General features: G+C 41.9%; 1 protein-coding gene across 1 annotated transcript in view; it reads left to right on the top strand.

The window, feature by feature from the left end:
* The window catches only part of mcamb (melanoma cell adhesion molecule b), a 52,305-nt gene that overhangs the window by 34,468 nt on the left and 4,383 nt on the right, over positions 1 to 13,454 (top strand). Inside the window, exons 4-17 of the mRNA XM_030743695.1 lie at positions 67 to 137; positions 235 to 322; positions 424 to 603; positions 1,083 to 1,213; positions 1,389 to 1,521; positions 1,617 to 1,732; positions 2,631 to 2,772; positions 2,870 to 2,994; positions 3,644 to 3,782; positions 5,756 to 5,827; positions 6,504 to 6,551; positions 9,357 to 9,404; positions 10,452 to 10,487; positions 10,892 to 11,015. Coding sequence (XP_030599555.1) covers positions 67 to 137; positions 235 to 322; positions 424 to 603; positions 1,083 to 1,213; positions 1,389 to 1,521; positions 1,617 to 1,732; positions 2,631 to 2,772; positions 2,870 to 2,994; positions 3,644 to 3,782; positions 5,756 to 5,827; positions 6,504 to 6,551; positions 9,357 to 9,404; positions 10,452 to 10,487; positions 10,892 to 11,015 — 1,453 coding nt within the window. The remainder of the gene's footprint in view (positions 1 to 66; positions 138 to 234; positions 323 to 423; positions 604 to 1,082; positions 1,214 to 1,388; positions 1,522 to 1,616; positions 1,733 to 2,630; positions 2,773 to 2,869; positions 2,995 to 3,643; positions 3,783 to 5,755; positions 5,828 to 6,503; positions 6,552 to 9,356; positions 9,405 to 10,451; positions 10,488 to 10,891; positions 11,016 to 13,454) is intronic.

The raw sequence follows: 13,454 nt of genomic DNA, 5'->3' as shown, positions 1-13,454 counted from the left end.
TGTACTGTGCAGAGAAAAAAAGTGCAAAGATTGTGTCTTAGTTCTTATAACTTATGTCTTGTGCAGTACCACCAGACCTTCCTTCCATCGACGGTGTGCCAACAGGGATCTCAGACAATGAAGAGAATCCATCTAAGGTGAAAAGGTTTTGCCGATCACAAACGTGAAAATTAAAATAAAGAAATGACTCTATTATTATTTTTTGAATTTCCTGTCCTCCTCTCCTCCCATCAGATTGGATCTTGTGAGGTCAAAAATGGATACCCCAGGCCGAATATCACTTGGTACAGAAACACTACGCCACTTCGCAACGCTCCAGGACGTGAGGCAGATTAACATTTAAAACTGCAATGTCTTTGCCACTTTACTTTGTGTCTATCCTTTCCGTGTCTTGTACATTTGCAATATTTTCATGTCTTTCAGAGTTGGACATGTTGACCACTGTCACTAGTGAATCGAGTGGTCTCTTCTCAGTCAAGAGTGAGCTCAAAATGATAGTAAAGAAGGAGGACAAAGATGCTAAGTTCTACTGTGAAGTCGTCTACTTTGTTCCTGGAGCAACCAGGATGACCGAGAGCCCCCATATTAACATCACTGTATACTGTGAGTTTTACAAGTTGAAACGAGACTGGCTTGCATTCAATGTTGCAGTTCATCCCAAATTGGTGTTGGATGGGAAGTTGTTCTAGAAAAAGTTCCTTACTGGACCTGGTTTGATTTTGAAATGGTCTCATTGATGGCTCACTGGGGTGCCCACTGATACCCATATCTGCCACTTAAAGAAAAAAAAAACTCAGCCACTCAGTTTTGTTGGTGGAAAGAAAATTGGTGTCACCCCAAAGAAAGGCACTAGTAGCGTCAGCGTTATAGAAAAAAAAAAAAAGCTTTTTAAAACAACATATTTCTTTTTCATCTCTTGTGGGAAATAATAACTATTAGGGGCTGGCCTCACAAGTCACTCACTAACTATTTAGAATAAGCAGCAAAAATGAAAACAACTCTGCTGCGGCCTTGGAATTTCTTATTTTTAAGGATCATTCAGGTTTGTGGTCTGACCTTGGATTCTTCTCTCTGTGTTTTAGATCTTCCAACTGCAGTAGATATTTGGGTTGAGTCACCAAAGGGCAAAATCAAGGAAGGGGACACACTCGAGCTTCGCTGCGAAGACAATGGGAACTATCCATCCTCAGTCATCACAATTAAGCACAGTGACGTAAGAAATTCAGCACTTTTACAGTCATTACTCTCGTGGACAGAGGTTTAAGTGTACTTTGTTATGTTCTGACCAAAGCACTACAGAGCCAGTTAGTAGCTGTTCTGAGAGTTCTTTGTGGTTTCCAGTTTTTGGAGTAGTTATAAGACCTTAAGATTACTCTTGATTTTTGCAGGATGTCCCCATCGAGAACACCATAATGAAGCGGAGTAATGTGACACGTTCAGACAGTGGAGTTTATGAATGCATCTTTGAAGACATATATAACTTTAAGGAGATCTCAGGGAGTACTAACGTGTTCGTTAATTGTAAGGATTTTTATTTTGTGACCATGACATCAAATATATTTTACCAGTAGGCGCCCTGTTTGACTCGTATACCTTGTTTCTGTCTGTGTGTACAGACCTTGATCCAGCTGTTATAACACCTAAAGACAGCACTGTTGTGATGGAAGGAGAAGAGCTGAAGGCTAGCTGCAATGCCCTGTCTTCTCTTCAGACAGCCACAACCTGGGTTAAGGTTAAGGACATACATATTTAGAGCACCACTAGCCTAACAGTAACAAGTAACATCAAAATCTTCAGTGTTGCCAACTTAAAGACTTTGTTAATAGATTTAACAACTTTTCAGACCCCCCTGGCGACTTTTTTCCAAAAAGCAACTAGTGACAAATTTAGCAAATTTCTCCGTTGACATCTTTTAGAGAGTTTTGGAGATAGGCTGGAAACCTGAAATCCTCTACTGTTGCCGTGTTTTGTATACATACAGCCTTCATATTGCGGCCCTTTGTATGCTTTGGCATCGCCCAGACCTCGCTTTAACATCAAGCCTCAACCTCCCGGACCTCGCTTCGATACTGAGGGGGACCCGACCACACCCGGACCTTGCTTCGGCTATTAGTGACTTCTGAGACAGCCGACAGCGAGTTTTCTTACACAAAAGTTGGCAACAGTGGCCCGGATAAAGGAGGAGGGTTTAATGTAGAGCTAACAATTGTACCCCACATTACAGTGTTTTTGTTGAATTTGATATTCTAACATCAATACAAGACAAAATTGATTTATTTAATGTGGGTCTAGGCAAAGCATTAAAATCATGAAGTTATTTCATAAGGTTCATTTGTAGTTCTATGACAGCCTTGATTACAACTACATGCAAATGACCACTATGTAAATGTTATCTAAATTAGGTGATAACTGTTATATAGCTACTTTCATTGCTGAGGAGTTGGCAACAGTGAATGTATACAGGAGGCTTAGCATGAGCAGCATTGTGGTAGAGCAGTAGCAGCAGTTTGGTTGTTTAGTCTGATCTTTTAAAAGCTGCCAGAGTGCTAACCTCTATTTCATACAGTATTTAGATGTTTATATAAATGTGCTGAGTCAAATTAGCTGTTTTTTTTTCGACCTGTATCTAGAATGAAGAGGTGGTGTCAAAGAACAACATTTTGGTCATAAAGAATGCTACATTTGATATGGCTGGGATGTATATGTGTGTCGTGACTGTTCCGGAGATTGAGGGTATGGAAACCAGTGGCACACTTCGTGTAAATGTTAAGGGTGAGTCAGTTTTAGTTTCTTCAAGGGAAACCATATTCAAAGTTTGCGATTGTATAGTTATCGCACAAGGTTGCATTCCTTGCTTCTCTGCCTGCAGGCCCACCAAAGATTGTGGGGCCAGACTTCCAGGAAGTGGAGACTTATGAGACAACTGTTAACCTGAGTTGCAGTTTCAGAGGCTTTCCTGTTCCCACAATTATCTGGACAACTGCTGATGGAAAGGTATAACAGAGGGAAGCTTAGCCACAGCTACAACAGAGATATGTCCATCAGTCTCAGTTGAGCAGTTATGTTTAGTGCTAAAAAAGCACAATGTAGTATGGTAACTTGCTAGATTAAAATGGTCAACATTATATACTGTAAGTGGGCTAGCATTAATATTTAGCTGACAGCTTTACAGAGATACTGGTCATGAAGTGAGACATTTAGTCTTATTGATTTAGGTATAATATCTTCAGCAATACTAGTCTGGGTTAAAAATAAAATTAATTGGACTGAGAGCTGCAGCTAGTGTCTAATTTACCTGCATTTCATACAGATGATGCAAACCTTTAATCTACAGCAGGGGTCTTCAACTCCAGGCCTCGAGAGCTGGTGTCCTGCAGGTTTTAGATGTGTCCCTGATCCAACACACCTGAATCAAATGGCTGAATTACCTCCTCAGTATGCAGTCAAGTTCTCCAGAGTCCTGCTAATGACTTTTATATTTGATTCAGGTGTGTTGAAGCAGAGACACATCTAAAACCTGCAGGACACCGGCTCTCGAGGCCTGGAGTTGAAGACCCCTGATCTATGGCTTAACTCTTCAAATCTGACCTGTTTTCTCATGTATCTGCTTTTCTCTCTTTGTCTTGAACTGTGTCTATTGCAGATCTTAAAAGCACCTCAAACGGTGACTGAAGATGGCGCTCAGAGTGTGGTCACTGTCAACGTCGTCTCCAGTGTCACTGCTTTCTGCAATGCCAGCAATGACCTTGGCACTAAAGTGGCAGTCTTTAACATCAAAGCCAGTGAGTTCCTGCAGCTTCTGCTTAGTTTCTCAGATCTTTATATTTATACAACTCTAGTTTCAGTCAGGTTGATCAGAGTTTAGAGTTCATCATAGCACAGAAACAGCACTCGTAGAGATGGCTGATCGCAACATTTTTTTTACCCCTCAGCCTAAAGAGGCTGATTGAGTAATGTTGTCACCCTGCCGAGCGGGCCGGTGGCCAAGTTTCAACTTTGGGAATGCAATAACTCGAGAACGATGCCACCAAGGATGTTCAAATTGATGCCATAGAGGCATCTACTAAAAATCTCAGACTTCTTACCATAAGAATGCCAATCACAGAAAGTGACAGTATTCTCAGTGGTTTATATTTATTAGGATTTTTAGCATTTATTATTCCTGGTTCATACTTGGCCATTTACAAGTCACCAAGGCTCATATGAACACATAAGATCTACTGAAACCTGGTAGTTATGTGCTCTAGAACTTGTACTTCCAGGAGATATGTGCCACCTAAAGATTCTACTGCCAGGAGGCTGAGGGGTAGCACTGGCGGCCGACAGTGCTACCCCTCATTCAGGTGCCGTTTACACGAAGCCGTTTTCACTGGAAACGGTGTCGTTTTGATGCGTTTCAGCCTTTCGTTTACACGATGGCGTTTCAGAAACGATCCGCGTTTACACGAGGACATGTGAAACGATGAAAACGATGTAGTTCCCATGCCAGGCCACAAGTTGGCGTTGGTTTTCTCTTTGCAGTTTGTTTACGCAAGACGCGCATGCGTGGAGTGACACAGTAGGTAGTGCGGCAAATTGTTCATTACTTACAAAACGGCCAATGTGAGAGGTTTTGTGTGGACAGATGATGAGGTTGGATCGCTGCTGCACACAACGCTGAATTACAAAACGGTAAAAACACAGGAAAAGCATAAGAAGCACTCGTGAATCCGCGAGTGCTGTTTATCAGTTTGCGCGTGCGCGAAAAACTGGCCGTCGCAACCATAGTGCGCATGTGCGAGTCGAGCGTTTTCAAATCACCCCGGTTTCAAGTGTTTACACGAAAACGTAAGCCGGTGCGTTTCTGAAACGCTCCACTCTGGACCCCGTTTCTGAAACACATCGTTTTCACTCTGTTGTCGTGTAAACAGAAGGGCGAAACGCATCAAAACGACACCGTTGTCGTGTAAACGCAAGGCCGAAACGCATCAAAACGACACCGTTTCAAAATGAAAACGGTCTCGTGTAAACGGCACCTCAATGAAATCCACTGCACTGGTTTGAATCATAGCTCTCTGTTAGATTCCAGCTGTTAATATAAAAGAGGAGTCGTCCTCACATAAAAAAGGTATTCTTGGAATCCCTCGGGGTTCTGCACATACATGTTCATTGTTATGCAGGTGATGTCCAGTTTTATCTATCTTCCTTTATCTGTGCAATATTGTTAAAATTCGAGTTCAGGAGACGGACACCCTCTCTACTTTTAAGATTAGGCTTCAGACTTTCCTTTTTGATAAAGAAGGATCAGGTGACCTTGAAAAATCCCTCGCTTATCCTGCTGTATGCTCAGACTGCTGGTGAACTTCCCATGATGCACTGAGCATTTCTTCTTCGCTCCCCTCTTTTCACTCCTGCTGTGTGTATATGTCAGTACTGCATGTTGTTAACTTTAGCAATTTCTCTTTCAAAGTTTGGGTTTTGTCCTTGTCTCCCTGTACCCCCCTATTTTTTTTTCCTCTTATCTTTCCATTCGTTGTCAAGTGCTTGCTCACAAGTGCTTGTTGCAGGGTTTTCTCTCTAATATTAAGGCGACTGTTCTGAACTGGCACTTTATAAATAACAATGAACTGTTTGTTCATAACTGTTTGTCTCTGTCTGTTCTCCTCTCTTCACTCTGTGTTGTTGTTGCTGTGTTGACACTGTTAACCTGTGTGATGTTTAATGTGCACCCCTGTGTATTAACAGAAGTGACCTCTGTGCCTTTACCTGCTTTCAGTTATAAACACCACATTAACAACAACCATCACTATCACACCATCAACCAACACTACCTTTTTAAATGACACAGGTAAGACCACTCTAATTTTAAGATGAGACTCAAAACGGTTCTTTTTGCTAAAGCTTATAGTTGGGGCTGGATACGGTGACCCTGAACCATCCCTTAGTCATGCTGCTTATAGGCTCAGACGGCTGGTAGACTTCTTGTGGTGCATTGAACATTTCCCCTCCATTCCCCATGTCTTTATACATTCCAGTACTGTGTGTTCTTCTTTTTTTTTTTACCACTCTCTCCTGTAGTTTGTATTTTATTGTCTCGACTCGCTCCTCTTCTTTCCACTCATTGTCTGCCCCTCCCTGAGCCTGTTTCCACTGGCCGTCTCTTCCTGTTAAAAGGAGTTCTTCTTTTCCACTGTCGCCAAGTGGTTGCTCAAAGAGAATCCTCTGCTTGTCGGAGTCTTCATCTTTCTATATGAAGAGCCTTGAGGCGACTCTGTACAGTGCTAATTCACAAAAAAATAAAACTGAATATGTCCGTATGTCTCTTATCTGTGTTCCTCACTTGCCCCTTTTCTTGCACCCCTTTTGTCTAAACTCCGCTTTTTGCTGTAACGTGTTGTCTGTGATTGTGAATATTTCACTCTGTGTTGTTGTTGTGCTGACACTTTCAAACTGTGTGATGTTTAACGTGTTCCCCGGTGTAGTAACAGAATTGACCTCCTCTCTGTGCCTCTACCTGCTTTTAGTTACACACACCACACCAACAAACCCCACCACCTTTTTCACTGACACAGGTAAGACCGCAGTCACTCTGCAGTGCTTGCTTTTCATCGTGCAAATCAGATGAGCTGCAAAATGCAAAATTAAACTGAGCGAGGAAGCTACTTCATTTGTCAGAAAGCTCCCAGTTTGGATTCAGGAGATGGACACTCTGATTTTAAGCTGAGGCTTAAAACATTTCTTTTTGATAAACCTTATAGTTAGGACTGGATCTGGTGACCTGAACCATCCCTGGCTATGGCTAGGGATGGTTCAGAATCTATAGCAGCTTAGTTTTGCTGCTATAGATTTAGGCTGCTGGTAGACCCGTGATGCACTGAGCACTTCTCCACTCTCGTCTTTTCATTCCACGTGTTTATATGTCGCTACTACATGTTATTAATTTTTGTCGACCTTCTCCTGTAGTTTGTATTTTGTTATAGTCTCGTCATATACTCTCCTTTTTTTTCCCTCTCTTCTTTTTCTGCTTACTGGCTGTCGTTCCCTGGTTCTGCCAGAGGTTTCTTCCTGTGAAAAAGGAGTTCTTCTTTCCCTCTGTACCTAGTGCTTGCTCATCTGATTATTAGGATTTTCTCTCTAGTACTGTTGGGCCTTTATCTTTATATATAAAGAGCATGGAAGTGATTGTTGTTGTAAATAGGCACTTTATAAATAAAACTGAACTGAATAGGTCTGTATTCAGTGCTGTGAAATTTTTTTGTCCCCTTCCTGATTTCTTTCTTTCTTTCTTGCCTTCCTTCTTTCTTTCTTTTTTGCATATTTCACATTTGTCACACTTACGTGTTGCAGGTCATCAAATTTGAATGAATTTTAATGTTTGACAAAGATAACCAGAGTAAATACAAAATGCAGATTTGAATGATTTCATTTATTAAGGGAAAATGTTCTCCTAACCTACTTGGCTCCATTTGAAAAAGTTCAGTTTCACCAGCTACACCCAGGTCTGATTACTGCCAGAGATCCTGACTCAAGAAATCACTGAAATAGAACCTGTTTGACAGAGTGAAGCAGGCTAAAAGATCTCAAAAAGCAACACATCATGCCACGATCCAAAGAAAGTACTGAGAAACAAAGTCAGTGACATCTGTCAGTCATAAAGTAATTTCTGAGGCTTTGGAACTCCAGTGAACCACAGTGAGAGCCATTATCCATAAATGGAAAAAACTTGGAATGGTGGTAAACCTTTCCAGGAGTGGCTGGCTTACCAAAATGATTCCAAGGGCCCATCAATAACTAATCCAGGAGGTTACAAAGAATCCAGAACAACATCTAAAGAACTTCAGGCCTCGCTAATAAGAAAGAGAAAAATGGCATCCATGGGAGAGTTCCAAGGAGAAACCTGCCACCGACCAAAAAGAACACAAAAGCTTCACATTCACATTTTCCCAAAAAACATCTTGATGATCTCCAAGACTTTTGGGAAAATTTTCTGTGGACTGATGAGACAAAAGTTGAACTTTTTGGAAAGTTTGAGTTCTGTTACATCTGCATAAAACTAACACAGATGATCTGAAACATATAAGTGTGACATAAGTGTACTTTATCTCTGTCTGTGAACCTCTTCTCCCCCTTCACTTGTGCCTCTCTACTTCATGTCTGTGTCTCTGTTTATTTTGAGTTTGTCTAAAAGCCTTGAGCTCCGCATTTTGCAGTAACGTGTCGTCTGCGATTGTGAATATTTCACTCTTTGTTGTTGTTGTGTTGACAGTGTTAACCTATGTAATGTTTGACGTGCACGCCTGTATAGTAACAGAAGTGACCTCCTCTCTGTACCTCTACCTGCTTTCAGTTATAAACACCACATCATCTTCCATTACACCAGCAAACATCACAGCCACACCATCAAGTAACACTACCTTTTTCAATGACACCGGTAAGACCACAGTCACTCTGCGCAGCTTGCTTTTCATCATGCAAATCAAATCAGCAGTAAAGCTCTCTCTAATTTTAAGATGAAGCTTAAAACATTTTTTTTTTTTGATAAACCTTATAGTTAGGGCTGTATCTGGTGATCCTGAACCATCCCTTATTTATGCTGCTACAGATTTAGGCTGCTGATAGACGTCCCATGATGCACTGAGCACTTGTCCACTCTCCTCTTTTCATTACCTCATGTGTTTATATGTCACTACTGCATGTTATTCATTTTTGTCAACCCTCTCCTGTAGCTTGAGTTTTGTTGTCATCTCATTATATGCTCTCCCTTTTCCCCCTCTTTTCTCTTTCTACTTACTGGCTGCCCTTCTCTGAGCCTGGTTCTGCTGGAGGTTTCTTCTTGTTAAAAGGGAGTTCGTCCTTCCTTCTGTCAAGTGCTTGCTCATAGGGAATCCTCTGATTGTTGGGGTTTTCTCTCTAGTATTGTTGAGTCTTTATCTTTCTATTTAAAGCACCTTGAGACAATTGTTGCTGTGAATTGGTGCTGAATAAATGACATTTTCTGATTTTGACTTTTATCTAAAGGCCTTGAGCTCTGCCAAGTGTCCTAATGTGTTGTGTGTGAGATTGTGAATTTCTCACTCTGTGTTGTTGTTTTGACACTGTTGTCTCGAGTGCTTAAAAAGAAGGCAACTGGACTTCTTTGTGAGTTCATTTCGCCTCTCATCCAAGAGGCTCCTTCAGTTCTACAACTGGTGGACATTCTTGAAATCCCAGTCTTGAGACAGAAGTCCAGTTGCCTTCTTTTTAAGTATTCAAGACTATCTTGGATGACTTGGAACCTTTTTTTTTTTTTTGGACACTTTTAACCTCTGTGATGTTAAATGTGCACCCCTGTATAGTAACAGAAATTACCTCGTCTCTGTGCCTCTGCCTGCTTTCAGTTACACACATCACATCAACAACCAAAACTACCCTTTCCAATGACACAGGTAAGACCACTGTGCAAATCAAATCAGCTACAAAATGCAAAATTAAATATTTCATTTATCAGAAAGTTCCCAGTTTGGATTCAGGAGACAGTCACCATCTCTGATTCTAAGATTAGGTTTAACCTGTCCTTTTGATAAAGCTTAGTTAGGGCTCGATCTGGCAGATCTGGTATTGGGTAGGGCTGAATTTTCTCCGCTCACCCTGTATCTTAGTAAATTTTGTCTACTTTCTCCTGTAGTTCATGTTTTTCCCTTGTGTCTTTCTGTTCTCGTTTTTTTCCCCTCGATTTTTGTCCTGCTCACCCACCACCCAGTCATGGCAGATGGCTGCCCCTCCCCAAGTCCGGTTGAACTGAATTGACTTTCTTTCATTTAGCATAGTTGTGCCATTTTTCTGAGTCACAAAGAAGGAATGAGAGCAAGAAAGTTGGGAAAACTCAAAAGCACCTGAAGGCTTCAGTTACCAATGCGGTATAACAGTTATTACATACTTAGATGCTTTGTTTATATGTAGTTTTTATATGTAACAAGAGAAAGGTTCATATTCTCTGAAAGGCAGTGATTAAATCAGATAAGAATAAAGACTCACAAACATGGTTTACCTTGCACAAACTGCAGTTCCATGAGTAGCAAGTCGAGCACCTCTGTTAACATTATGGCAATGCAGATGCATACACAGCACGCAACCAGTCACACTCATACATGCAGCAGCAGAGCGAGTCTCCTGACTCCCATTATGGGTCCTGCCTTGTGTTTTTCTGTGCCTCCCCTTTCCATTTGTACATCATGCCAGGAAAACTGTTGTCGGTCAGTGTTTCTCCCAAAGTGTTGATAAACAGGATTCAACGGGCCACTCTGGGAAATGGCTGTTCTGCCACTGACCACAGTTTGCATATCAAACTCGATGTTTAGCTTGAAAACACTAATAAGGTCATCTGATGTTTATTTATTCAGGACTCTGCTGAACCTCCAAACTGTGTGTGTTTGATATAAGTTGTTTAACATGCTTAAAGTCACTGATAACTGTGTTCATTTGGTTTTTCTCAGTCAAAACACCTACCAAATCACCGAATATCAAGAAAGGTTTGTATATTCCCCTGACTGCTGCAGATCCTCTACCATCCTCCTTCCACTTCTCCTTTATGAGCACCTCCCTTGCTCTCTCGCCTCCTAGCATTCATGAGACCCCTCTCTGGTGATGAACAAAGCATCAAACCATCACTGAGTTGTTCATCAGCTTCACCTCTTCCTCTGCATGTTGTCATGGCGTTGTAAAAGCACCACGGCTCCTACAGCCCTGAAAAACTGCGACTTTGTTTCTTTATTTTCCAGGTTTAGGACACCTGAATGATGCTACTGCCACACTGTCTTTAGATGCACTGCAAACTGTACCTAGACCTGTATTAGACCCTCCTGCCGTCATTTTATTCAAAATCCAGTTGCAGTGAGTAACCCTGTGGGTGTTTTTTCTGCTTCTTCTCCACCAGAGAGCAAAGGTTTTGTTATCGCTGTCATCATCATCTGCATCCTGCTTCTGGCTGTTCTGGGCAGCGTACTCTATTTCCTCTACAAGAAGGGCAGGATTTGTGGCCGATCTGGCAAGCAAGACCTGTAAGTGCAAAGACAACAGTTTGAAGCCAAACATACAAAATGTACATGATATTCTTCTTGGGGGGCTATATATCTCTTGTGTTCACAATAGGTGTTATGTCATAAATACTATGAATATCTCAGTTTTATTACAGTAGAAGTCTTTGTGAAAGGGCTGTAACTAAGTTTAAGGATCTAATTCCTTCATTATTATGCTCTTCAGTGCCAACACAGTGCAGAGCAGCTACCTAAACTCTGCTCCCAGTGAGGTCGATTATCTCGTCAATAGTTTTACATCCTCACTGCGTACGACTTTGGATACTGTGGCTCCTCTGAAAAGCAAAGCCTCAAATCAGAGGTGCCTGACTCCGTGGTATAATTCACAAACGCACAGCTTAAAGCAGATAACCCATAAGCTGGAGAGAGAATGTCGTCTCACTAAATTAGAAGATGCTCATTTAGCCTGGAAAAAGAGTTTGTTGCTCTATAAAAAAGCCCTCCGTAAAGCTAGGACATCTTACTATTCATCATTAATTGAAGAAAATAAGAACAACCCCAGGTTTCTTTTCAGCAATGTAGCCAGGCTGACAAAGAGTCAGAGCTCTGTAGAGCCGAGTATTCCTTTCACTTTAACTAGTAGTGACTTCATGGATTTCTTTACAAATAAAATTTTAGACATTAGAGAAAAAATTATTTATAACCATCTCAAAGATTATTCTTCATGTTCGGCTGCTTTCAACACTGCTGGTATTTGTTTAGACTCTTTCGCTCCAGTTGATCTTTCAGAGTTAACTTCAGTAGTTACTTCCTCCAAACCAGCAACATGTTTATTAGATCCCATTCCTACTAGACTTTTCAATTCAATTCAATTCAATTCAATTTCATTTATATAGCGCCAAATCACAACAAACTGTCGCCTCAAGGCGCTTTGTATTGTGGGTAAAGACCCTACAATAATACAGAGAAAACCCAACAGTCAAAACGACCCCCTATGAGCAGCACTTGGCGACAGTGGAAAGTAAAAACTCCCTTTTAACAGGAAGAAACCTCCAGCAGAACCAGGCTCAGGGAGGGGCAGTCATCTGCCGCGACCGGTTGGGCTGAGGGGAGAGAAAAGACATGCTGTGGAAGAGAGCCAGAGATTAATATCAATTAATGATTAAATGCAGAGTGGAGTATAAACAAAGTAAATAAGGTGAATGAGAAGAAACAGTGCATTATGTGAACCCCCCAGCAGACTAGGCCTATAGCAGCATAACTAAGGGATGGTTCAGGGTCACCTGATCCAGCCCTAACTATAAGCTTTATCATAAAGGAAAGTTTTAAGCCTAATCTTAAAAATAGAGAGGGTGTCTGTCTCCCGAATCCAAGCTGGGAGCTGGTTCCACAGAAGAGGCGCCTGAAAGCTGAAGGCTCTGCCTCCCATTCTACTCTTAAGTTTAAGATTAAGATTAAGATAGTGTTTATTTGTCACATGCACAGTTATACACAGTACAATGCACAGTGAAATGTATTTTGTACCTGCAACCATATATACACACACATATAAATAAGAAGAAGAATAAAAATAAAAAAAGTAATTCACACTATACACTATACTCTATATACTATACACTATGCACACTTTTACATGGAATTATAGATTATAAATTATAATATTTACATTGTGCAATAATGGTCCAGTTAGGGCTCAGAGTTGAGCAGACGGATGGCTTGTGGGTAAAAACTCTTCTTCAACCTTTCAGTCTTAGCCCTCAGGCAGCGGTAACGCCGGCCTGATGGGAGCAGGGAGAAGAGAGAGTGTCCGGGGTGGCTGGGCTGTTTTAGGATCTTCATGGCCCTCAGCCTGCACTGCTTGGTGTAAATGTCCTGCAGGTTGGGGAGGGTGGTTCTGATGGTCCGTTCAGCTGAACGAACCACCCTTTTTAGGGCCATGAAGTCCTGCTTGGTGCAGTTTCCCATCCAGGTGGTGATGCTCCCACGCATGATGCTCTCGATGGTGCAGGTGTAAAAGTTCCTGAGCACCTTGAGTGGGAGCTTGAAGTCTCTCAGCCGCCTGAGGAGGTAGAGACGCTGTCTGGCCTTCTTCACAGTGATGTTTATGTGATGAGTCCAGGACAGGTCCTGTGAGATGGTCACTCCCAGGTATTTGAAAGTGTCCACTCTTTCCACCTCAGCACCACTGATGACAAGTGGATGGTAGTCCCTCTGCTGCTTCCTGCTGAAGTCCACGATCAGTTCCTTTGTTTTGCTGACGTTGAGCAGGAGGTGGTTCTCCTGGCACCAGTTCTCCAGGCGGGAGACCTCTCTCCTGTAGGCTGTCTCCTCATTGTGAGAGATTAGTCCCACAACAGCAGTGTCGTCAGCAAACTTGATGATGACGTTGGACTCTGACGTGGCCTCGCAGTCATGGGTGTACAGTGAGTACAGCAGAGGGCTGAGCACACAGCCTTGGGGGGA

This window comes from Archocentrus centrarchus, chromosome 13, assembly GCF_007364275.1.
Source record: "Archocentrus centrarchus isolate MPI-CPG fArcCen1 chromosome 13, fArcCen1, whole genome shotgun sequence".
NCBI classification, from domain to species: domain Eukaryota; kingdom Metazoa; phylum Chordata; class Actinopteri; order Cichliformes; family Cichlidae; genus Archocentrus; species Archocentrus centrarchus.
This window is presented reverse-complemented; position numbering and strand designations above follow the sequence as displayed.